The following is a 27,616-nucleotide window of genomic DNA, read 5'->3' on the forward strand; positions in this document are numbered from 1 at the left end:
TATGTTCAGATAAATGGGATGATGTCTGAGATAGGTGTCACTCAAGGAGATAAACTATAGGAAAATATAACTAGAGACAAAACATCTGGTATGGCAAGAAATGTTTCATAGCATGATGTTAACACCATGAAGATTCCAACGTCATGAATAGGCTGGAACCTCTACAGCTCTATGCAATTATTTCATTTGGTTTTAAAAGCACTGAAGATTCATGCATTAACTGCACTTGAATCCAGTGGCGGCTGGTGACTTCAAATCAAAGGGGGGCTGTAGGAGGCAGCTGAATGGGTGGGGTCAATGGGAAGGGGTGCGGCCAACTAGAAAGGGGAGGAGCTATGCTCAAAACCACAAAAACTGTAACTTTAATTAAATACTCTGCCCTGGGTGCCAAACCATCATTATGAGAGTCCAATGAAGATAACATGAAGTGTAGAAGAAAAAAATATATTTCAATGCATTGGCTGCATGACAGCTTATTTAATATCTATATGGAAACAAAAAGTTGTGAGGCATGAAAAAATAAATTACTTTTTAAATACATTACTGGAATGCCAGTCAAAATCAAGTATAAGAAAAACAAGCAGCACCCAACTCAAACCACTTCTCCTTGCACTGCAGTTTTAATTATAATTTATATTCAGCTTTATTAAAGTACCAAGTAACATGCTGAAAGTAGCAATCTCTGTGATACCCCCACTTGTAAAAATGTTTCTTATCCAAAAAAGACCTGCTGCCTGACAACAACTACTTACTTGTTTCACGGGGAAAACATGATCAAAGTAAAAAATGAAAAACAGACAAGAAACAAGCTCAAGATACATTGCTTAAAGGATTACTGCACAGGTTATGGACCACACATGATAGATTGGCATTCTGTTTAGTTTACAGGTAAAGTCTGCAAAGATGACTGCAAGTCTCCAACAAATGTAATGAGTTTCTTAAAATAATGTAATCCTGTCCTTTATTACAAATACTGTCATATGCATTTCAGTACCCAAGGCTTGTACGTTATCTAGTTATGTAAGTATTCTCTGCATGGCAACAGCAGAAAGGCTTTCAATGTTGGCAGTTCTTTAACAGTATGCTTATTAAAGGTTACTTGCATCTTAAAATCTCAGACAAGCTTACCTGATGGTCATTAAAGCATTGTTACGTAAACACAGAGCAACAGGCACTTTCTCTATAATAATAAGCATAAATCAACAGTATAAAAATATGACAGAAGCCAGAACATTTTGCAAAATCAAGGACAGATGAAAAGCCACTGTAGTACTTGTGTACCTTGGATGGGTGGATACTCTGCACATTTACACTGCTTAACTGCTCCTTGCCTTGCTTGGACACATCCAGAGTCACTATATGGGGGAGTGGGGTGCAACATGTATGTCACAATTTGAAATGTCTCTGGCTGACTGTGATGGCCCTAACACATTTGTCATACCTCTCAACCTCAGAGCAAGAAATCTGGACAAAGCCATACATAAAAGTGGGACAAAGGCCCAAAAATAAAGACAATGTTTAAATATTGCTCTTATAAACATAGAAAGATGATAGAATAGTAGGTCTTGCATTAGTATGAAGTTTCTGAAGGGTATGAAATCTGAAACTCAAATGTCTGTCATTATTTTCTAACTTCAATCTTTAATGATTTCCTACTAATTTGCCAAAAAAACACAATTTTATGAAAAATGGACCAAAAATGTAATGCAAAAATATAAAATAGCCACACAATACAGCTGGGAACCTATCAAAGAAGGGACGTTTTTTTAATATTAGTACTGCTAACTTGAGTATCTGACAAAATAAAAGAATCTACATGCATTTCTGAAATAAATGAAATGTATAACTGATTATTACGGTTATATATTAATTGGAAACCCTCCATGTTTTCTTCCAAAATTGCGATTTTGCGGAGGGATTATCAGAGGAAGAGCAACATTTTGAGCCAAAATCGGGGATAGTTGAGAGGTTTGGATATGCCTAATTCTATAAAGCAATTTATTTGCACGTACCTCTCAAGCTGTTAATGCAGGAAATCTGGACAAGGCCAAATATATTGGGGGAACATATAAACAGTACTAAAAATTGCTGTTGTATAAACTGAGACAGTTGATAGAATAACAGTTCTTGCTTTAGCATGCATTTTTCTGAAGGTTATAAAGTTTGAAACTCTGTGTCTCTCATTTACTGACTTAATTCCTAAATGATTTGCCAAAAAACCACAAATTTTATGAGGAACAAACCAAAAATAAGAAGCAAAAAACTATTCATTCTGTGACAATCTGGAGAGTTGAGAGGTGTAGTTCAGCCAGGGCAGTCTGAGTTTGCCGCATTTCCCCTTCAAAATCATGGTCGAATGGAGCCTCTCTCCTGCAGCCATTCCAAAGAACCATTACTTGGCTGTTCCACCCCATTTACCATAAACACTAATGTGCATACTGCTTTACTTCTACGATGATTTGGACTTCATTTGAAAGTTTTATTTTGCATTTTACAGCACAAACATTAAGACATCTGCTAAACAAAGCAATGCAGTCTCACAATGAAAACAGACTTGGCATTAAAACTTCTCTGCCCTTGAAACTCACATTTATTGAAACCCACATTCAAAGAAAATAGATTTGGCTAGTGGCAGATAAAGATTAACTTTGAGTGTAACTTTGGACTATTTTCAAATGATAGGCCCCTTGCACACAAAACATACGTGTGTTCTGTGATGCACCTTCCTAACTGCATTAAATTATATTCCTTGTAAATTACAGTTGTTAGAGGGTGTTTTAAATTTATTGTTTTGAGCATTTTACCAGTAAACAATGAAACAAAATGCATGCACCATTAATGACAATACTGCCCAACTGAGAGCATTTCCATCATAAAAGTCTACTCAAACTTCTACACTGCACCAGTTGTTGTGTCTTTTGGCTTTTCCCGGTTGGGGTCCCCACAGTGGAACTCCGGTCCGCTAATGATTGGCAGTAGATTTTTATGTGCTGAGTTGCTGGCCCTGAAGCACAACCTTCAGTGAAGGTACGCCCACTCACGCATGTCTCCACACAAAAGACGCTCTAGCTGAGAATCAAACAAGACAATGTCTTACTGTGATGCGACAATGCTACCGCAGCACCACCACCGCAATGTTCTACACTCCACTACTATCAGTAAAAATGCACAATCTCTGCAGAAGTAAAAGTCATCTAAATAATTCCACATTAAAATGATCTGTAACTAATGAAGAGGTTGCTGCTAGCAAACAACTTTATATTTCATTGTTTCATCTACAAATAAAGTGCCTGTTGCCCTTGTGGAATAAATTGCCTAGATTACATTTAAAAAAAATGATAAGCTAGTAATATTGTAATAGGGAATGGATGGCAAAAAATGGACGGGTTTGTAGTTACTAGGTATCTTCACCAAAGAGGACATTATCGAGATGGCAGCATCCACCCCATTTACAACACAGTACAATATCAGCAATGTATCTACATACTGTGAAAGTAGAATCCACAGCCTTCTGCATCAAAAGCAAGTACCCTACCTGTTGTGCTATTAACAATGCAAGCAGTCTCAACATAAGCAGCACTAAACTTCTCTTCCCCTGCACCTCTCAGTTCCTTGTAAAAATCTATTTGACACTCAGCTGTATGTTTCAGCTTTGCAGCACAAGAAATCTGGAAAAAGCCAAAATGTATTGGGGAGGGACAAAAGCCAGGGACACATTTTAAACCTTGCTTGTATAATCTTGGAAAGTTGCTAGAATAAAATGCTGTGTTACCACCATGCATTTCACTGCCAAGTCTTGAACCTAGGCCAGGACCCTGTGCAAAATAGTCAGAGCAACATACTACTATGCCAAATCATCTGTTTTGTGAAAGACAAGAAGACTGAAACTTAAATGGCTACCATTTAGTGAATTCAGTTCTCACCATAGCTGTCAACCTCTTTGCACAAAACACCTGGACAAAGCCAGTAATGGGGGAATACATCCCTCAAACATATTCATTGAGTTCAGTTCTCACCATAGCTGTCAACCTTAGCACAAAAAACCTGGATGAAGCCAATGATGGGGGAATACAGCCCTCAAACATATTCAGTGAATTCAGTTCTCACCATAGCTGTCAACCTTAGCACAAAAAACCTGGACGAAGCCAATAATGGGGGAATACAGTCCCAAAAATAGGGACAAATTTCAAATATTCATCTTATAAACTTAGAAAATTGCTAGAATAAAAGGTTTTGTTTTACTATGTACTTTCTGAAGAATATCAAGTCTGGAATTCAAATGCCTGTCAATTTTATTTAACATCTGTTAACCAGAAAAGTCTGACTTGGAGCAAAAGCCAATTTTCAGGAGAAGCCCAGGGAGAAATACTGTAGACATATGTCTTTGTAACATGGGAGGACACCAGAGCAAACCCACACAAACAAAGGAAGGCCATGCAGATTCCACACAGCAGGCACCCTAGCCCAGAATCAAACCAGAGAACCTCTAGCTGTGAGGCAACAATGCTACCACTGCACCCTCAACTATTTAATGAATTAAAAACTCAGAAAGCACAGATTTTTACAAGAGAACAGAACAGAACAAAATATGAGGCAAAAATCTGCAAAACTTTCAGATATGGTGGTAGGTAGGGAATTCAGGCTCTTGTTACCTGCATCACAGGTACAGGGTTCAAGCCTGTCTCTAGCCACTGGTATACCCAAGCTGGGGCATTACACACACACACACACACACACACACACACACACACACACACACACACACACACACCTTCTGTAAAACAGCTAATCCTGCAAAGTCCATAACACAGCTATAGTACTTTCATGCTTTCTCCTGCGTTCATGCTGTAACAGTGCCGATTGTAACAGCTAATCCATCCTGACTGAGTCTCTAAACCTACAGCAGTAAAACAGCAGCTAATCCTGCAATGTCTGTAACACAGCTATGGTACCTTCAATTTGCCTTCTCCTGCATTCAGCACTGATTGTAACAGCTAATCCATCCTGACTGAGTCTCTAAACCCACAGCAGAAATACATTCTTCATCCCGAGAATGAGCCCATAGCAGACATAATCCTGCATTCGAGCATGGAATGCACACTTCTAGTTTCTAGCTGGCTTGTTCCAGGACTGCTGACTCTGCAGTCCGATCCCCTTCCAGTCTATGTGGTTAGCACCACATAGACTTTTGGGGAATCAGCAGTCTGCTTCCTTCTTCCTGAATCCGGACTGGAAAGGCAGCAAGCCGGATTCACTTTGTATGGAGCATCTGTGGATCAGTAGGACTGTACCATTGTGGTTCACAGCTGGGGGGGGGGTGGCTGCAGTCCGATATCATGAGCCACCACTACTTGAATCTAAACAAATAATTTTGAGTTTGAATTTTCATTGATGATAGTAGTGGTTGAGGGGAGGAGGTGAAGCCCCCATCACAGAAGATGGTTTATTTTGGTACAGTACTTCTAAATATAATCAGACACAAGGCTGTTGGAAGCTTATGAGTAAGAGAATTTCCTTAACAGTGGCATCATTCAAAAAGTATGCTTTCTGCATTTATTGATGGGTACAGAAGGGGCCAGTACAGTAGCCATACCCTACAGAAATATGTGGCTATGTATTTGTACTGAATGAGGTGGCTGTTCTAGTTATGGGCTGTGCCTTCCAGCACTATGTGACAAAGCAAAACAATGTGTTTGTAGCATCAAGGGGTAAATTAATGAATCATTGCTGAAAGTCAACAGATTCAAAGCCTTTGACCTTATTTTTATACTCAAGTCCAATAATACCAGTGCGCCTGAATAAATGCTTCTCGAACCAAAAAATTTATCCAACAAGCAGAAGTAAGATATCCAACAAGCAGAAGTCCGGATTCAGGAAGAAGGATATCATAAAACCAGCAACAGTGTATTCAGGAAACAAGCAAAGGCATAAGCACTTTTGCAGTATTACAACTGCTTCATTAGATGCATAAAATCTAACTAATTCAGTGCCCATTAAATAACAAAGTGAAAAAAAAATCACGTGACATCCTATTAAACTCTTAAAGAAATAACATTTTAAATGTATACAGTACTAATATTAAACATGTATAAAAAAAGTGAATGTGTATAAAAGGTGGGGAGTTGAAAAGAAGTTTGTTAAAACTCCCATATTATTTAAAAAAAGAATGTACTTTCAACATTCATATCAATGGTACTTTATCATTAAGTCCTGACCCTGTATCTGCTCTTAATCTAATAATCCATTTACTTTCAAAGCACTCTGTTTCATTTCTAATATTGCCTCCCCTGAGACTTTCCTGCACCATATCTATAACTTGAAACCTAAATACATGCTCTGGGGAAGTGTCTGCTACATGTTTAGCTTATGCATTCCTAACCATAGTATTTCTTATATCGTTCAGATGTTCTCTTACCCTTTCTTTCAGCCTTCTGTCCATTTTACCTACATAAAATTGGGTCTATATTATGTTATCGAACTTTTAAAACTTTGAACGTCATATAGTTGACATTATATGATCAAACTTTTTAAAGTTTGAATGTTTCAAAGGAGATTTCCATACAGTGAAGAATGGGAAAAGTTTCCCTTTTCTGCACTGTAGTGCGATCTTGAAGCTGGGATATTTAAAGCGCAGGGGTGTGTGGGGTGCAGGGGGGCTTGCCCCCTGCTTAAAACGTTCAGGTAGGTTTTTTTCTGTGGTTTATTCTTTTTTTATTAGATTTTCAAACTTTTAAAAGTTCGATCATATGGTGTTGACCATACAATGTTCAAACTTTCAAAAGTTCGATCATCTAATATAGACGCATAAAAAATTTACTGCAGGTTTTACACACTGCTAGGTAAACCACATGACTGCTGTTAAAAGTTGCCTCCACTGAAAATTTATAGACCTTGTTCTGGTCCGGGTGAAAGAATTCACCTGCTTGATCTGCATAACTGCAGAAACTGCAGTTATAACAAGGTCTAGTATTATTTTTTATTTTTGTAAGAATCATGTCGTTTCCTGCTATCATACCCCATAAGACACTTGGGGTAAAATAGTAGCTGACCTAAAGATTTATTTTTCTTATAAACAATGCTAGGACATTCACCTGTTATAGCTTTCAATTCTGCGCTTGTGGTCATGACACCCTAATGTTTTTTAATAATGTCAACTACACCTTTAGAGTCCTTAAAATATGTTACTGGTACCCTGTACCCAAACTCATCTACCTTATTCACACATGCAGGTGTATCTGAGGAAAAATAAGGCTTTCCTTCATTCCGTCGTCTTTGTATTACTTCAGCTAGCTTATCAGATACTTCCTTTTTATATGACATATAGAAAACCCTGTTACAAGAATACTTACTTACATCGAAGTAGTATGCACCCACATTTTTCTTTTAATAATGTGGTGAAGGGGCAAGCTATAAGAACATCACACATTAATGCTAGTGAGGAAAAATTTAAGAAAGAACTGAGAGATCTAGAAGAAAGGTTTGTAGCAAGGGGGTGTGATAAAAAGGAAGTATCCCCAGAGCATGTCCCCAAAGCATATATTTAGGTTTCAAGTTGTAGATATGGTGCAGAAAAGTCTCAGGGGAAGGTGATATTAGAAATGAAACAGAATGCTTAGAAAGTAAATGGATTATTAGATTATGAGCAGATACAGGGTCAGGACTGAATGATAAAGTACCGTTGAAACCAATGTTGAAAGTACTTCCTCTTTTTAAATAAGAAGGGAGTTTTAACAAACTCCTTTTCAACCCCCCACCTTTTATACACATTCACTTTTTTATACATATTTACTATTCGTACTGTATATATTTCAAATGTTATCTCTTTAAGAGTTTAATAGGATGTTGTGATTTTATTTCACTTTGTTATTTAATGGGCATTGAAGTAGTTAGAATTTTATGCATCTGATGAAGCAGTTGTAAAACTGCGAAAGCTTATTCCTTTGCCTGTGACTGTTTCCTGAATAAACTGTTGCTGGTTTTATGATAGCCTGGTGTTGCTTCATCTTACTTCTGTTTATTTTATACTTGTTCAAAATTAATATTCTTATAGGGAAATGAAAATAAAAGATAGATGAAGTACAGAAAATAAGAACAATACACTTCAGCAAATACTTACCTGATGTCATGATACCAAAGTAATTAAAACCATCAAGTCCTTTTCAGCTGTGACCAAAACAGATTATACCTACTGCATTTTTACATGGAGTAGGATCTTTTTTCCACAGTAGAATACTTTATATGTAACGTTATAGTTTATTTATTCTTAACAGATAAAATAATTTTTAGTGATTAACCTATCCCAATTTACCAATACTTAGTCAACATTAGGTTTGACCACTTTACTTTGAAAGCTACTTCAAAGTTTGTGGGTATTAGAGTAAAACATTTTGCTTTTGTATATATTTAACATATATGTGGCTCAGTAGGTAATAAATTCATCAAAAGAAATTATTCTGCCAATATAATGCATATGTATACGTATGTGGGCTAACTGTATGAGGCATATTCCAGGTGAAACAGCTTCCTTGCATAGAAACAGATTATCTCACAGATGAATCTTCAATGCTTAGCTATTTGGATATCACACAGAGGCACCTTTAACACTGCCAGCTAACAGTCACCTATTCTGTTTAATAAAGATACAAGCATACTTCTCAACTGTCCAAGTTTTTGTAGAATGTCCAGTTTTTTGGGCTCATGTTGTTGGTCTGTTCCTGATAACATACATGTTTTTATGGCAAATCATTGAGAACTGAAGTTACTAAATAATGACCTACATTTCAGTTTCAGATTTCATATCCTTCAGAAAAAGCATGTTAATACAAAATCTGGTATTCAGACAACTTTCTAAGTTAGTAAGAGCAGTTTTAAAATCTGACCCTAATTTGGGTTTTTGTCCCTCCATTATTTTTGGCTATGTCCAGATGTCTTTCACTAAGATGTTGAGACAAATGACCACAGTAAATCCTTGCCATTGTGTACATCAAAGCTTTTATTAAAATAGTTAATATATTGTCTAAGGGGGAACTCTGCAGTAAGCACTAATAGTTAAAAAACTACTTTGGAAAATCAATTCATAACAGAATAGTAGATAAGATTCTGTATAAAACTGAAAAACAGTTAAATGGTTGAAGCACTGCCTGTAAATGTTGAAGTAAACTTTGAAAGTCAGTCTGGCTCATTCCAAATTTAAACACAAATTAGGTTTCTTATTTTACATTAAGCACATCCACCTCCTGATCCTAAGAAAAAGTAACATATGTAAACTAATACAGAATATCATAACTTCAGTCATGTGCATGTAAAGTACCTTTCATTCTATGTTTATAAAGTTAACTTTTTAGCATTAGAATCTTTGATCAGCCATGAATCTGCTTTGTATATGTAGCTATGACTAATTATCAGAACAAGTTATTGTACACCTACAAGATTAACACCTACTTTGTTACTGTTACAGTTACTCATAAGCTTACTTTGTATTATTATGTTGTTCTACTAGAAAAATGATTGCAACTTTTTCCTCTTTTACATACTTGGTCTGTTTTCATATTCATGTATGGAACTTTTCTCCATTGGCCACTGCTGAAAAGGAGTTACTTTGCTGGCCCATCTAGACTATCCTGGTAAATAAATGTTAATTAAAAAAAAAAAAAAAAATATATATATATATATATATATATATATATATATATATATAATTTGCAGTGGTATATACATAAACACATCTATCTATATATCTATCTATTTGTCTATCAGCAGCATATGTGGATTGTGACATACCATGTACGCTGACTGCACTGATGACTGCATTGGATACGTTGCTGCTATCCTATGGAACACACCTTCATGGAGCTGGCAATTTCCACTGGGTGCAATGCACAATGACATCATTCTACCTTTGTATCTATTTAGTAGTGACATAGCAAGAATCCTTTACTGAATCAAAAACAGTGGTCTCTGACATAAAGTATACCACAGTTATGAAATGTTTTCTTTTTGTATGGCACAAATCCTGCATTCATCATTTTCAAGTTTTCTTGATAAAAGTCATGCAGCAAAACTCTCACATTTCATGGCTAATGACTGAGCAGGAGTGGTCTGGGTAATGATTTACACATTGACATATATCATCAAAGTAGAAATGTGAGTTATATGTAAGTCAACAGTAGATGCATAGTTTGCAACCTTTTAATGAGTCAGGGTCTGTCGATTTTACTGCACATTTTCATAATTCACTACATTTGAATGAATCATCTAAGCTATATAAGCAGTTTGTGTTACCTGTTACCATTGAGAGGGGTCAGTGCTTAGGCTCCCTACTGTTTGGAATATACTTCTCAGAAGATAAGATCAAAACTAAAGAGTTGTGGCTGACCAAGTTTGCAGATGACTGTAAACTAGTAGAAATCATTGAATCCCCAAATGATGTCAGTATACTCCTGGATGGTCTCACACAGACTACTGACTGGTGTATTAGTCATGGTTTCAAACTGAATGCAAAGAAATTCATCATCAATCACTTTGGTACAAACAATGTCCCTTCACACTATCAAATCAGTAACAATATCCTAAATACCCATGAAGTGGTAAGGGACCCGGGATCAAAGGTTGACTGCAACCTTAATTTCGACCACCACATGTCTGCCGTTGTAAGGAAAGTTTTCCACTTAGCTCACTTGATTAATAAAGGCATTGCCTTGAGAGCAAAAGGTGTTATAACCCCCCCCCCAATACTCGGCACTTATCTGGCCCATAGTTTAGTATAACACCACTTCCGGTATGCACCGTAGTAAGCACCTACAGCAATTAGAGACCTCAGAGGTTTCTAACAAAGAAGATAAAGGGCCTCCAGCATGTACCTTACATGGACTGAAAAAAGTGTACTCCTTATCATATAGACTTCTTAATGGAGACTTATGCCTGGCCTACAGAGCAACCCAAGACCCATACCTAATGAACTTACTGAATATCTGTAAATCAAATGAGTCTAGAGCTATCCATTCCAGGGATATAAATATGTCCTGTGAATTAAATAGGACATGCTGGAGGGACAGATTTATCTCCCAGTGACTGCCATGTTTTTGGAATAGGCTGTCAATTCATGTGAAGCAGAGCCACCTCTATGACACTGTTAAAGAGGAACCAGGATGAGTGGACAGGGCACCCTAAATTCTTACCTGGGATAGCGCCCACAACCCTCCTGGACATGGATAGTCATCACTAAATGCAGGTCAATAGCCTTTTAATCTCCTATGATCCAATGATTGTTTAAGGTCTGCACACATACCTCTCAACCGCTTAGAGCAAGAAATCTGGACAAAGCCAAAACTAATTGGAGGACAAAAGGCCCAAAAGTAGGGACACATTTTAAATATTGCTCTTACAAATTTAGAAAGTAGCTAGAATAACGGGTTTTGCAATAGCATGAATTTTCTGGAGTATGAAGTCTGAAACTCAAATGGCTGTCATTATTTTCTCACTTAAATCTTCAATGATTTTCTAGAAAAACACAGTTTTATGAAAAAATGGACCAAAATATGAGGCAAACATCTGGAAATTCTGCAAAAATCTGTACAGTCGAGAGCTATGTCTGTACAGGATATTAAAACAACACTGTCTCTGTTTAATTTCTCCAAATGCTGAGGTGTTTAGCATTCCTTGACAGGAGTGGACTCTATTCCTAGGTCAGGGCTTAAAAAGAGATAATGAAATCATTATTACTTCAGTCTATGATGTTCACAGTTATCAACACTGCCCTGGTCTCAAAATTGCCTCCTTTTGCAGATCATATGTGGTTACATGTAGTAGCATATTTAAGTACAATTGTAAATTCCCTTTTATTAGTTCATTTATGCCTACTGCTTTTCAAACTGTCTGAGAATCTTTCTACCACATTGATCTCATTTCTGCTTGCATACATGGTCTATTATGATTTTATACCTCTTAGTACATACTATCCTTATAAGGAGAACTTGATTAAAGGTAATGTAAATGTTTCTGATTTTATTTTGTGTTCAGGTATCGGGATTATAGAAATCAAGAAGATTATCGTCATACAGTTCAGTTCTGGCATATTTTTGCAGCAAGACTAGCATTTGTCATACTGTTTGAGGTAAGTTATTGTATGTAGTTTTTGATCCTTTTTACCAAGTTCTGGATATCCATCTATATGCATCTGACACCCACCTTATTAGTATGACTATTATCAGAACTTAACAGTACAACTATAATCAGAACTTGCCAGTAAGTTTTGTCTTCAGTTTAATAACTCTGATGCCATCCAACAGGCTGTATGTAACAATTAATGTTGAATGTGTGGTTGATATCAGGTAAACAGTATATAACTCTCTGATTAACAAATATGTGGCTTGCCAGGCCCAGTGCCATGCTGATAGACTTCTACCCAAGAAGACTGAATGCTGTAATTACATGAAAAAGTGCTTCAACAGAGTATTAGTTTAAGGGTGTGCACACTTTTGTAATCAGCTTATTGGAGGCTTTTTATTTTTTATATTTTTCTCCTAACAGATTTGTTTGTTTTTCATTTGAATTGTACACAATGATTTTTGTGGTCTCATTTTTTATATCATAAAAAACTGGCATTTTAACAGGGGTGTGTACACACATGCACACACACACACACACACAAACAAACAAACATGTATATCTAATCCATCGCAGTTTCCATTTGAAATTATGTCTGGTATGTCAACAACTGTAATTCCCTTGATCATCTACATTTTTGAGTATAAGGATTAGTCGTGAGGTCAAAAAAAGAGAATGATTGTAAGTTTTTTTATTTTAATAATAGTTGTATGTGGAAAGTGGAAGACTTAATAAAAGTAGTCACATCTAAAAAAAAAGTCATTTTTTTCATACCCATAGTATGTCCCAGTTATTAAAAAAGGAAGACTATATGAAAATGTATAAATAGTAGAGTACTACATTACATTTTTTAAACTGTTTGAACATGCTGAATGTCATTCAGTGTGGCTATTCTAAAAATCAATAATTGATTGAGAAACTAATAGCTAAAAGTAACTATACTGAATTGATTACAAGGGCACAGACTTATTTGGGCACTATGTGGGCATGATGATTTCAGTATATATAATTATTTTTTTTATGTATGCATTTCTTTATTGGTTTGGGATTCATTACCAGAACCTTGTATTCAGGTGCATTATTTGCAGGTTCACAGTGTCATCTTGTACTGATGCATTGTTTATAGGTTTTCAGTCTGTTCCTACAGTTCTTTAAACCTGTTTAAAACTCCAGGTTTATGAAAATGCCTCCTGTTATTCACACAGCTAAAAAAAATAAGGTACTACTGTATGGTGTTTGCTTTTGGCTCTGAATCAAAGTATGGAAAGAAAGGCTCATTCAATATTTTAAAATATACTGATCTGTAAAGCCAGGTATTATTTTAAAATTTCTTAAAAGTATTTTCACCACACCTGAAAATTTAAATAAACAGAGTATAAGTATTAAAAAAGGTACTCTTATATAGTAAGGAAGGTTCATGAGGAAAAAGGTGAGACCAATAGAGAGAGAAAATAAAAATGTATCCTGTTGGTTTTATAGTACATTTTCATAATGTTTGTTTGTAGTTTGGAATAAAATACTTTGCATACAAGGGCTAGTTAATTTAACCTCCTTTGTGGGATAAAAGTGCTGTTTTATATAATATCAGCAGTCATGAAAAAGGACTGTGTCTTTGTCCTATCCATCTTTTCATCTGCGTTTTGTGAAATTTTCAAGCTGCTGAACTGTAGTGGTCTAGAAAGGTAACAGTAGCATGTCTTTTTTCTATATGTTCTTATAATTTACTAATTATTGATGGTGGACTGATGAGTTAACTATGCCTCAGACTACATGAATGTTAATTATAAAATGGAAACAGCCATGTTACAAAGTTATATGAGAGAATGCAAGCTCTATGGAAATAATGACAAAACTGAAAATATTAAAGGTCCCCAGTAGTTGGAATTGAATTGAAGTTGTATAACAGGAGAATTAATATGCAGAAAACTTCATTAGAAATGTATTAGTTTTACAAACGGTTTAAGAAGTTTAATGCAATATATCTGATTACTCAGTAAATGCATTACTATAGGTCTTGTATACAAAATGTTTCTGCCGATTTTATTTGTAAGATTCAAGTTAGAGACAATCCTTAATTAAATTTTTACAGAAGCATCTGAAAAAATATGATGGATGTCTTAAGCTAGCTTGTGTTTTTGTTTTCTCAAAGAAGTTTGAATTGCAGCAAGTTAGTTTAAAAGATAAATGGCCTGAGAGAGTCAAAACATTTACATTTCTAGAATGGCTGTAGCAAGTTGTATGCAATTTAATTTTGACAACATGTGCCACTTAAATAGGACTGTCTCTATTGCTTTGCTTAAGAGAAGCCTCATGGCCTAGTACAAGTTATTATTATAGACCAAGATGCATGGACTGCAGGTTTCTACTAACTTCAAATATGCACCATTTCCTTCAGTGCTATAATTTATTTATTTATTTTACATTTGTTGACCGGGATGGTCTGACTGGATACATGTCCATTTTCAGCAGAGGCCCGGGGAGAAAAGCTCCACATTGTCAGTAAGTTACATATATGTTACATAGTTACATATTGTTTCATTTAGTAATGCAGCTGAGGAGAAAAATATGCAATTTATATAGTGTAACAAAACAGTCTAGCAATAGCAATCACAAAATACAACAGATCTTATACAGATTTTTAAAAACATGTTAGATTAAAAAGACAATAATAGCTTTTTGAGTTTAGTTACTATACATTGTTCTTGTTTGGAGTGACCGGTTCCTTCCCTAGGTTGTCCTTTTAGCAAAGGTTTAAGGGCTTCCATTTATGGTCAGAAATTCATCAAGGAAATATAGGGTTAGGTCTTTTGAGAATAAAAGTTTAAAGTTTTTGAACTTGGATAATCCTGAGGAAAAGTATGATCTTGGTTAATTGAAGAGGAGCTTAGTTATATTCTTAACAAAAATATCTGTTAAAAGTAGTTTGTAAAAGGCTTTGATAGTCTGAATTACAAGACTTATTTACATGTGATAACTTGAATTGAAATGTGGAGAAATTTTGTATGTAACAGGACTTCAAGTGCTTGGGTCCTAGACATTCAAAGGCTACTGTCTGATAGTCAGGGATTTGGTAATTTTCTAGCTCACATAGGATGCAACGTCAGTTACATGTTTGAAGTGTGACAGCCACAGAGAGAGAGAGAGAGAGAGAGGAGAGTGGAACTATCACACATTGCTAAAAACAAAGGAGGCAAGTACCAGCAAGGTAATTATGACTGCTGTGGGGGGGGGGGTCTTGGAGGAGATACAGGTTAGGGTCTCAGACAGAGATCTGGACTGAGGTTTAGGTTTAAGGAGATGCAGTTTTAGGGTTAGGGAGTGGGAGGAGAGTTTAAGGTTAGGCAGCAGAAGGTGAATTTAGGGATATTTAGTTTAAGGAGCAGGAAGGGAGTTTTAGGTTTATGGAGTGGGACATGGATAATAGGGTTAGGGATGTTTTAGGTGGCTTTAGGTTTAGGTAGAGGGGAGTGGAGGTTTAGATTTAGGGAACAATCTGAGAGTTTAGGGTTAGGGAGCAGTAAGGGAGTGCTACTGTTCGGGTTAAGGACTGAGTAGGAATTTTAGGGTTAGAGTTACAGCTTTGGAAGGGCTATGTAGTTGAATAAGGTGAAGTAGTGAGATGGATAGGTAGTTAAGTATGAATGAGCTGGTGAGAGAGCACTTGCAACCTGTAGCAAGTGTATCTCAAGCTGCTGACATGTAAGCTGTTGTAAAACAATTGATTTTCTCTTCCTACTCATAAGAAAATTGTGCTTAAAGACCCTTTTCAACTATAAGCCAAGAACAAGACAAAAGGTAAATATAAATAAATAAAAAATGTGTAAGAAGTTGGCAATAAATAGCAAACAATAATTTGGTGGGTGTAATTTACAAGCCTTGAGACACTTACATTAGCATTTTTATACTAGCTGCAAGTAATAGCTACGGTATGGAAATTACCTATTCCTGGGTGATAGAGATTTCCATGCAGTGTATGAAGATAGACCTAATGTTTGGATATTACCCAGTCTAGGGGGATTTGGAATTGCATACAATATATAAAGATAGAGCTATGGTTTGGAGATTACCCAGTCTGTAGAGATAAGGAATGCCTTCTCTTTAGTGTGTAAACAGTGATGTTCTCTTGTCTGAAATGACTGATCTCTGGTGTGTGTAAGAGTAGTCTGCTGCTGAGTATGGAGCTTTTGGGTTGAAACTAAACACGATCAATTTAAAGGATAAGGTTCTGTAAGTGATAGGAGTGGATTGCTCTGTGCAGATGAGAGTTGAAGAACTAGCTCTGGTGGAGAAAAATAAGTATCTTAGTGTTTTACTTATAAGAGGGTAGAAGAAACTAGGAGATGGAGTCAGGGATAAGTGTATTGGTGGCTATACAGTAGCAGTTATGCTGGCTGTAATGGTGAAGAGAAAGCTGAGCCATAGGACGATGTTTTTAGTTCATTCATCAATCTGTATCCCTGGTATCTCATGTGGTCATTAGCTTTGGTGGTAAGTGAAAGGAAATTATTTTTATTTTATTTTATTTTGCATTTGTTGACCAGTATAGTCTGATTGGACAATTGTCCCCTATTCATTCAGAGGAGGCCAGGGAGAAAAGCAAAAAAAAACAAAAAAAAAACAATAATGTCCAATACATTCTCCTGTCTTCTCCTCTCTTTCTCCTTGTTTAGTTGTAAGAAATGTAGGCACTGCATTGTAAAAAAAAGTTGGGGGATCTGGTTAAAAGAGCATGGCAAAAGAAAAGTTAGTGTGCTTTTTCTCATTCTTACATAGGGGCATGATTGTGTTAGTTTTATATAGCAACACATTTTGACAGAAAGCAAGCAAGAAAACGAATACTGAATATTATAACAATTTTGTTCTAGTAAACAGTCCTGTATGGTTCTCATGTCACTAGCAGACAATCTGATAAAGAGAAATGGCTTGATGAAAATGTTTTCTGAAAGCATTCAAGTGTTTCCAAGCTGGGAAAGTTATAAAGCTAAGGCAAAACCGGACAGCATTTAATAGAATCAGAGTCTCTTCCATGTGTCTTAGCATGAATAAGCTTTTTTTTGTTTAGCTCAAGTCTGTGTGTAGCTGTCAGTTTGGAACTTATGTTCCTATTAAGGGATAAAGCTTCAATATTTGAAGATGTACAGTTTTATGTGTTATTAAGTTAATAGGTTTTAGGCGGGCATTGGTGCTGTGTGTGTATTTTCATTTGAGGGTTTTCAGTAAAACAGAAAGTTCTGCAAGATGTGACATAGGTTCAAATAGAGATGACAATAAATAGTTGTATAATAGATTAACCTAACAAACAGTGCAAGTATGTATCACAAAAGCTGGAAGTAGACATTTAACAAAAAAGATGTTCTACATAAAAGGTGCGAATAGTAATCCCTCAAGAATATGATTCTTCTTTAAACATTAATGGTCTTGCACATAAATCCAAAAAACCGAGAGTAGTGAACTATGTTAAGAAATGTAGAGTGCAAATAGCTATGCTGCAGGAGACACACTTGGAAAGAATTGAATATGTGAATTTGATAAAGAAAGGTTTTCAGGATGGTTATTCAGCAGAATGCCTGGGGCAAAGTAAGAAAGGAGTACTTGTATAAAGTGCAATAGGAGCTCCAGTAGTAATAGAAGAGGAAAAAAGACAGTAATGGTAGATTTGTAGTACTAAGGGGCTACTGGCAAGGGAGGAGTTTTAAACTGGCATGTATTTATATTCCACTGAAAACTGAAATTTTGGGAGAAATAATCAACTTTCAGCAAAGAATATTACTTACAGGCAGGAAGTGGAATTTGATTTGCAACAGTGAAGATGTGTCTGGGAGGCCCAGAAAAGGAAATATAATAAAGGAGGGTAGATTTTTAAAAATATTTGTGAAAACATTTGGCATAGAAGATGTGAATTTATTACTAGGAATTCAGACTGAATTTATATATTATTCCCCAAGATGTAAAAACTGGGCTAGGCTAGACAGCATTTACATTTCACAGGAGCATGTGCATTTAGTTTAAGGTCTTGATATGTACCAAATAATTATTTCAGATCATACACCAATAAGAACTAAAATAAAAACACTGGGTAATAAAATAAAAATGAGACACTGACAGTTTCCCACCTATCTTTTGAAGAAAAAGTAATTTAAGGAATGGGTACTGGAAATTATTCAGGAGCTATTAGAGAAGATAGAAACTTACAAAATTGTTTAGTATTACAAAATAGGGGGAATCTCACCAACAAGAAAAGGAGCATCTATAGAATGCTAAACAGAAAATAAGGGACTGCTATGATAATCTGTACGAGTTTAGAAAGATTGCTATTAAGCTACTGTTTTTTTGATAATAAATCTAGAGCAGAAAAACTTTTAGCACAACTCGGACAACAGAAAGTAGAAAGGGCTGTCACCAAGCTTAGGGAGCCTGTTACAAGAAAGATAACTAGGGATCCTGTAAAAGTATTAGAAATATTTCTGAAATTCTTTGAAAGTCTGTATAAAGCAGAGAAATATGGAAATCAAGAAAAGGTACAAATGGAAATGTTTATGGAAGAATTAAATATGCCGAGATTAGAAGGAGAGGAGGCTCAACTACTAACAGTTAGGATAGGAGGAGACTAGATAAAAATGGTGATACATAACCAATCTAAAGGAAGGTTCCAAGGATCAGATGGTATTCATGCAGAGGTTTGAAAGCTAGAAGGAAAAAAAAACTAATGAAGATCTGGAAGGTTTTGTTTAACAGTATTTTAAGAGAAGGAAAAGTGCCAACATCCTGGAAGAAAGCAGCAGTAGCTGTGCTACTTAGAGGGTAAAGATCCTGCAGATCCAGCTTCATACAGGCCCATTTCAATACTAAATTATGATTATAAAGTGTTTATGTTTATAATGCCTAAAAGAATGGCAAAAGGGATGCCAAAATTGATAGATATGGATCAATTTGGTTTTGTGGAGGGGAGGCAAACATTTGACAACATAAACAGAACAGTGATGATTAGAGGGAAGCAGAATGTAAGAAAATACCACTGTTGCTGGTGGGTCTTGATGCAGAGAAAGCATTTGACAGAGTAAGCTGGGATTTTATGAGCAGAGCAATGGAAGCATTTGCATTTTCTGATAAACTTATAAGGTTGATTAGGAGAATATAGGAAGGATTGGAGGCGAAAATTAAAGTGGCTGGGTCCTCTCTGATGATCTCTCTGTGAGCAGAGGAACCAGGTAGGGGTGTCCTCTCTCCCCTTTGTTATTTGCATTGTATTTAGAACCGTTGGCAAAGAAAATAAGGGACTCAGAAATTCAAGGATATAATTGGTGTTGCAGTCAAGAAAAGATGACTATTTGCAGATGACATTATTTTATACCTGGCAAAACCAGAAAGAGACATTACAGTATTGTAGAACATACTGAGAGAGTTTAAAACCTTTTTCAAGATACAAAATGAATGAAGCAAAAACAAAAGCAGTAGCGGTAAATTATCTGCCCACATACAAACTGGTTCAGCAATATCCTTATTTACGGTGATATGATAACATTAAGTATTTAGGAGTATAGATTAAAATGATACTGGTGTGGCAGCTAAGGATTTGTGGGAAGAGACTAAACAAAAGATAATTCAAAAACTGAGAAATTAGAAGCGGTGTTATATGGATATGAATAGTAAAATACAAGCAGTTAAAATGTTTTTAGTGTCTTTAGTCTTGTACATAGGTCAGGCATATTTTTATCAAGCAGAGAAGTTGTAGATAGCAGTTAAAGAGCTGAATGCATTTATGTAGAAAGGAAAGATGGCAAGAGTCAAGAAGAATAAGCTTATTCTTCCAATAGAACAGGGAGGATTGGGATTACCGAGCTGAAGGAGTATTTCAGAGCAACACAGTGAAGTTCCTATACATAAAACAAGCAGAAAACTATAATTCAAAATGGAAAGAGATTATGATTAAACAGGGGGAAGCTCAAGTAACGGGGAGAGACTGGGATTTCGGATGCAGACCTTTAAGGAGGACAACAATAATCATACAGAATATTATATTCATAAAGTAGCAGAAGGTCTTCTAAGAACTAAGCCAACATGGGAATGGAGAAAGGAAATTTTGCTGCTAGGGATGACTGCAATTAGGGATACAGACAACAGGCAAAAAGGGGGCAGAAATGTATTGGAGAAAACTGGCAAATGAACCAATGTACTGGGATCAAATAACTAGAGAGGGAAAGGTAAGAGAATGTGAACATGCCAAGAACTTATTTGGACTGCAGGCTAAAGATTGCCTTCCATATCAAGGAGTGATGTCAGAATATGGCCAAAGAGAAATAAATAGGGGGGTCTTAAATGAAAGACCATCACTGGTAGAGTAGAAAGGAATAATTAGAAGAACATATACAATATTGTGTGGTAACTATAAGAATCAATCAGAGGAAGTTAGGAAGGAGTAGGAAGAGAGATTACATAAGCAATTCCCATAGAAACAATGGGGGAATATATGTATGCCTCCCAAATATGCAACAAAAGCTAGAAGATTTTGGATTTTTGTCTGGAAGTGCTTACATAGGTATTTTTATACCCCAAGGAGACTTCAAAGAATTTTTCCTCAGGTAAACATCAAATGTTGGAGGTGTGATGGGGCAGAAAGAGGTAAATGGGAACATATTTTCTGTGAATGTAAGGAGTTGGTAGATTTTAAAGATTCCCTTCAGACTGCTCTGTCAGAGATGCTGGGTGAGCAAGTTGGATTGACTAGGTAAATTATTATTTTTTTTTTAACTATAATACAAACTTGGAATTGCCTAGACATAATAAGACCTTGCTGAGTCTAATTATGATGGCTGCCAAAAAAGCAATTACTAGAAAATGGAAATCAAAGTCTAAACCAACTTTACTAGAAGTAGTTAAGATAGTAACAGAGTTAAAACAACTGGAACTGGGATATATAGAAAAAGGTAGGAGCAAATTATGTAGGAAAAAATGAGAACTGTGGGATCAATACATGCAGAGGAGGAGCGAGGTTTAAAAGAAGGCAGGATTTGAATGAGCTATGTAATAGCTGACTAACAATGACTGGATATTTTAAAAGTGATGTATAATATTTGCAGCTACTGTTGTGTCACACAGTTTGGAATGTATAATGTTTGCAGCTCAGATTGTGTCGCTATGATTTATTGCCATTTATATAAATGTAACATGGCCTATGTCATACAAAATAATTTAATAAAGATGTTTCTTGTTTAAAAAAGTACAATTGTGTAAAATCTTATTACAATGGTAGATATCCTTGCCTTCACTGCTACAATATTCTTAACTATATGGGATCCCCTGCCTTGAAAGCCCAACGTCCGGCCAGTCTTCCAAAGACTACTGAATTTAAAAGGTATGCAGAATGTCACCATACCCGTCCTCCATAACTTAGGGCATAAAGGTGATGTGCAGGCTTACCAAAAACAGAACCAATTGCCCCAGAAGGAACACCAGTCCAAGGAACCCAAGAGGTAATGTGTACATACAGGAAGGTAAAGAACTAGGGGGATGGAGGGAAGGAGCGAGTATTGCAACAGTAAAGGCAAGGACATCTACCATTATTTTAAGACTTTATACAACTGTACTAACTATATGGGAGAGTACCAAAGCTCAAGAGGAAACTAAACAGAGGAAATGGTCTGTTCAGAGGTGAGACAAAAAGATTCACTTGAGGAGTACCCCACTGGTGGATAATGCCCAGAAACACATCCCTGTCAAGCATCCATTCATAGAACTGAGTTAAGGATCTGCTCAGAGTGTCTGCCACAATGTTCTGATTAGAAGGGATATAAACTGCCTGAAGAGTCACTTGAATCTTGACAGCAAGATCCCATACCAGAAGTTCCAACTGGCAAAGAAGAAAAGATCTCCTTCTTCCCTGTTTGTTGATGTACCACATCAGTGTGGTATTGTCTGTGAATACCTTGAGAGGCCTTGGAGAAAAGAAAGAATGAAAATGTGTTGAATGGCAGAAAACAGGCACAGGTAAACAGGCTGATGGTGTAAAAGATGCATTCTGACTGGCAGCAAAGAAGTTCTGTTTATGGTAAGCCTGAACATCCACTTTATGCCTTATGTTATACAGCGTGGGTATGGTGGTGATTGGCATTCCTTTTAAATTCATAAGTCTATTGAAAGACTGGCCGGATGTCAGGCTTCCACATCAGGGAATCCCATATAGTTAAGAATACTGCAGCAGTGAATGTAAGGACATATAATACTACTACTACCACTAATAATAATAATAATAATAATAATAATAATAATAATAATAATACCACCTATTACAAAGTTAAAACCACAAATACCAGTTACAACCCACAAACCTAATCTGTAAACCTGATGTCTGTTTTAAAGCATAAACAACATAACCACTAAATATCTATTGCAAAGCTTAAACAATATAACAAGTCATTTTGATACAGAAATAGTAAACATTCAGCAGCAAAAGGAGGAGTTCAGGTGGGTATATGTACACAAATTGCATATAGGAGGATTGATTCAGTTTTTTTACATATACACAAATCACAAATAAGAATACTAATTCAGTTTTCGTACATATCTCTAAAGTGGCTATGCCTCAATAGATTTTGTTAGGGAAATAAGATTAGGATTTGTAAAGCATAAAATACATCGTTTAAGAAGGTTAAACAAAGTTACATGAGAGAAAGTTGTTTGTTCATTTAACCAACATAGTAATATGTGCCAAAGGTATTTTTCAGCCGGTCACTCGTTTGAAAGTATAGTGTCTGCTTGGTTGCTGTAAGGGCGTGATTGTGCAGTCTTATCCTGGTGCTGAGCCGGAACATAACTAAGAGTTGTATAAGTGCGGTTTAAGCCTGAGTTTAAAGGGTTTCAGTTTCCCTATTTGTTTTATGTTGAGTAGGATGAGGTTCTAAAGTTTGCACTGCAGCATCCTTGGAATTGGTAGTTATGAGTATGAAATGAGTGCTTGATCATGCACCCCTCTTTGGCAAGTAGTGCTGTGTGGTATTGTACATTGAAGGAAGTCTTCAAGTTTTTGGATTCATTTGTGGGCGTAATTAGTTGTGTGTTTGATAGGTAGTGTGGAAGTTGAAGCTAGTTTAGTTGGTTCAGGGCCAGTCGCTGTTTGGTTTTGTGAGTGAGGCTGGTATAAAGTTTGCTATCTTGTTGTGTCAGTTATCTAGTTCTGTCTTATAGGCGGTGTGCAGGTTGGTAAGGACTGATGATGTTACAAGCAGTGATGGAATTAGATAAGAAGATGCAGTTTTTTTTTTCCAGCAGTGTCTTTGAGATAGTGTCTAGCTCTCTGGTGTTTTGTTTTGTTTTCAGTGGTTTGCAGAATATATTGATCAAATCTTAGATTTTTGTCTATTGTGATAACTAGCAGCATTACTATTTCTGTAGGGGTACTGTTTGCTGATTTATTTATTTTTTTTTTTGTGAACGTTGTACCTTAGGTTTGTGTTTTGTGTAGGTATGAATGATATTAGTTTGGTTTTATTTGCATTCAGAAGTTGATAACTTGTTTTTGCGGATAAGAATGCCTCTTTGCTATGTCTGGCACTGAGCGGGTAAGCATAGATTAATTTGCATTCTGCACTATGTTAGCCTTTATTGCTGAACTGTGGAGATTGTTTATGAACATTTTAATGAACAGAGTTCCTAAGATGGATCCCTGTTGCACAAGAGCAGAGACAGGTAGGAAAGGTAAGAAATCTTGCTATCATTTAACATCTTGCTTGCCCGTTCGATAAGTGACTGTGGAACCATAAGAAACTTGAGTGACTGAGGACTAAGGAAGAGAGTTGTGTTAGGAGTTTTTGGTGGATAGGTCAAGGAAGAGAGGTGAAACAATGTATTAGTAGTAGGAGTGTAATAGTTTTGATAACCAGGTAGTCCCACTGGACATAAAGTCCCTTTTCAAGGGCAACTTGGGAGTAATGTTTGGTTAAGTGACTTGCTCAAGGTCAAGCACGTGGCAAATGAATGTGGGAAACAAACACAGTACCACAGGAAATACAGCTCACAGCCTTAACCACTCCACCAACTGCCAGGTTACTTTCATTTCTTTTGATGTTGATGTCATTAGTTGACATTAAGTAAGGTGGTTATTACAGTATTGTTTAATTGAAATTAATGCTATGTCTTAAAAATGGAGATTATTATCAAAGAGGTTTTTTTAAGAGTTGAGTGTGTGCATTTTTCTAAAATATTTGAGAGAGGGATTATGATATCCATTAGTCTGTAGTCTGAGAAAGTAGTAGAAATTCTCCTTTATGTAAGGGTGTAATGAATGTTTTTTTTTTCTACAGGGGAGGAATTACAGTATTCATTAATAGAATGGTTAATGAGGAGAGAGACAGGGTAGGCCAGTGGGGTGTATATCCAAACATCGAACGCTGAAAAGTTCGAATGCCAAAACTCGAACTTGAAAGTTCGAAGTCTGGCAATATCGAAGCCGCGGAACATCAAATTCTTTCCCAGAGAAAGAATTCGGAGGGCTGTTTCTGCTATTTTCTCCACTGTGGTGCGATCTTGGAGTTGGTATAGTTAAGTAGGGAGGTACAGAAATTAAAAGTATTTTGTAGTGTTTATGTGTTTCGCATTTTGTGCTGGAACAACGATTTTTTTTCCCAGGGAAAAAAATTGCTGTTCTCAAGTCTTCGAGATTTTAAGCTTTCGTGGTTTTGGGTTCGATGTTGTAACATTCGAAGTTTTGACACTTTGATGTTATGATATAGACCCACCCAGTGCACCAGCTACAATTTTAATATATTCATCTGGAAGTTTATTGTGGTTAGAATGGCTGGTTTCAGATTTTAAAGATATTTTTTTTATTGAAGTGAAGTTCTGTAATGATAGTCTAGCAATGGACAGCTATTTTTGAGTAAAGACAGTGGAATTTGCATGAAATTAATGTTAAACTTTGGAGTAATGCTATATTTGTTGTTAAATCAAATAGGTGAGAGTGTTGTGGTGTGTCCAGAATGCAGTAAATTAGCAATTTATGGCCAGAATTGATCTGGATTATTTTGATGTTTATGTTGAAGGTTTGTGTAATAGGATTGTTTGACTGATTTAATGTGTTATTTAGCCAGGTTTCATTAATGTCTGTATTTTTGCAATGCATATAGTGATTTGTTTTTTGACCAACCTTTACAGGCTTTACTTCTTTGTAACATTATTTTATTTCTTTCATTAGCCATGGTGCTGAGTTAGCTTTAATTCTGTTTTTTCTTACTGCAGCTAGGTAAATTAGTATCCTAAAAAATACTGTGTTGAATTTGGAAACTGTTCTTTAAAATATTCAAATTATAATTTGCCAAGTAAAAGATGAAAAGATCTTTGTTTTATGTGCTTAGGCTGCACACATGGTTGTATAGTACATTTTTGTTTATAGGGTACTATTGTCTATTTGTAAAATTTGGAAGTTGGTCACTGATTGTGTCAGGTAGGTATCCAGAGGGGGATATTTTGTTTGATTGTGAGTATTCAGTCTAATGTGGATTGTCTGAGTGGGTTCAATACAAGCAGAAGGAATCATGTTCCATGGTGGGATATAACATTAGTTACTGTGTTCTGAACAAAAGCCTAGCAATGTGCATAGTATATCACCCTGTGCAAAGTTATAGATAGATTTTGGTGGGGCATGATGCTGGTAGATACTAAGCAGAGGGATAGAAGAAAAATGTGGAAAATCCTCCATATCTTCACAGGTATTTCAGCCTGGCGAAAAAAAAAAATGAGTAGTTGACACCACTGGTTGTTTAAAACCTACTGTGCTGAAAGTTATGCCACAAAAAAGGTTCTGAAGACATCTTCCCCAAATTTTGAGTATGCAAGAAAGGCAACTGCAGAAGTGTAAGGTGGTTGCAGTCAGATATGCTAATTTAGCTAAGTATAATCCACCACATTTTCTCCCAAAATTACCAGGGATTTGAAGAGATCGGGACAGTTTTTGAACCAAAATCAGGGACCGCAATCCCTACACAGCAGTTACAGCCATGAGGTCTGATGCCATGGCCATTCAGTAAGTTTCTACTTTGCCAGTAACCAAAACAGACAAGGTGCCACACATTACAGAATTCCCAGTTGTTCCACACACATCATGCAGCCATAGAATTGTCTAAAAAAGTCTGTTTGCATGCTGCCAGCATCATAACAATAAATAAATTAATTAATTAAATAAATAACAACACATACCTCAGTGATTCAGTCTCACACCATACCTCTCCAGAATTCAGCTAAATACCCTCCCTATCCTGACTCCGTGAAGAGCAAAGCAGTATATTGAAGAAGATCATTATACACTTTTAAGTTAAATACATGCATCACAGTGATGGTAGCCTTTACTTTAGTCAGCATGATGGTTTTGCGCCTGTTATTTGAATGTTGACATGAGACAGAAACCCCACAAAGTAACTCTGATACAACTTTGAATTGAATGGTCAAATTAATTGAAGCAACTTCCCCGGGGCACCTGTCCTTTTGTGTAGCAGGTGCATTTTGTAGAACTAGAGCACCACACATGTTTTAGAGCAGCAAAATTTAATTTTTCATTACCCTAAAAAATAAATAAGTCAGAAAGAGCACCTTCTAAGAAGAGTGCCCTAGGTAGTTGACTAGTTGGCCTCTGCTTAAGGCCAGCCCCGATGGGAATCATTTCAGCTTCCTGTCGTGTGCGCGTGTGCATGTGCTTGTGTGTGTGTGTGTGTGTGTGTGTGTGTGTGTGTGTGTGTGTGTGTGTGTGTGTGTGTGTGTGTGTGTGTGTGTGTGTGTGTGTGTAAAGCACCCAGGAAGACCATTCTGGAGGATCAAGAAGGGACAATGCATAGACTGGTGGACTTTGGAGGCAATGGTGAAATGCTATGTTTAAAGACAAGTCATTATTAAACAGATGTAAAAAAACACACAAATATTACAGCCTAGTAAGGAAAAATTCTATCAAAATATATCTAGAGAAGGCTACAACAAAAAGGTGTGCATTTGGAGATATAACTGGCAAAGATCAAGCCTGGCACTTCAAACAAAATAAATGTCAATCAAGAATAAATGTCATTATTTCCTAGAAAGACCAAGCCATTGCTGACCTGCATGCTGAAAATATGACGAACTGGAATGATAGGCTAAGTGGATAGCCTGTTAGGTAAGGTTATTCCTCTTAGTCTGCTTGCCAGCAAAAAGAGGAATTGCAGTCCCTTATTTTATGGAAGAAAGGAAATTCTATTATTAAGAAATCTCCCAATGGGAAAGCAATGCAGTATATGACTAGATTGTCATCAGAAACGTATTACAAGTTAAGGAAGTATCTTGCACAGCTGATAACCAAAGTATACACTGAAATCCAGGTAAGTTGTTTGTCACTTAAATCATTATCTCTCTGTGTTGACACAGTAATTCAGAAACCTGAAAAGGATTCCTCTAAGGTGGGCAAGCATCGCTTGTTCTCCCTTGTAAATGTGGACATTAATATGTATGCTTGTGTGTTAGCAAACAGATTAGAGAGAGAGCTTTCTGGCTTGACTGT

General features: G+C 36.3%; 1 protein-coding gene across 1 annotated transcript in view; it reads left to right on the top strand.

Moving 5' to 3' along the window:
• Positions 1–27,616, top strand: part of ANO9 (anoctamin 9) — a 567,237-nt gene that overhangs the window by 508,862 nt on the left and 30,759 nt on the right. Inside the window, exon 19 of the mRNA XM_044082760.1 lies at positions 12,019–12,112. Coding sequence (XP_043938695.1) covers positions 12,019–12,112 — 94 coding nt within the window. The remainder of the gene's footprint in view (positions 1–12,018; positions 12,113–27,616) is intronic.

The sequence above is a fragment of the Protopterus annectens genome, chromosome 9.part0 (genome assembly GCF_019279795.1).
Source record: "Protopterus annectens isolate FY-2018-M chromosome 9.part0, PAN1.0, whole genome shotgun sequence".
Lineage (NCBI taxonomy): Eukaryota > Metazoa > Chordata > Ceratodontiformes > Protopteridae > Protopterus > Protopterus annectens.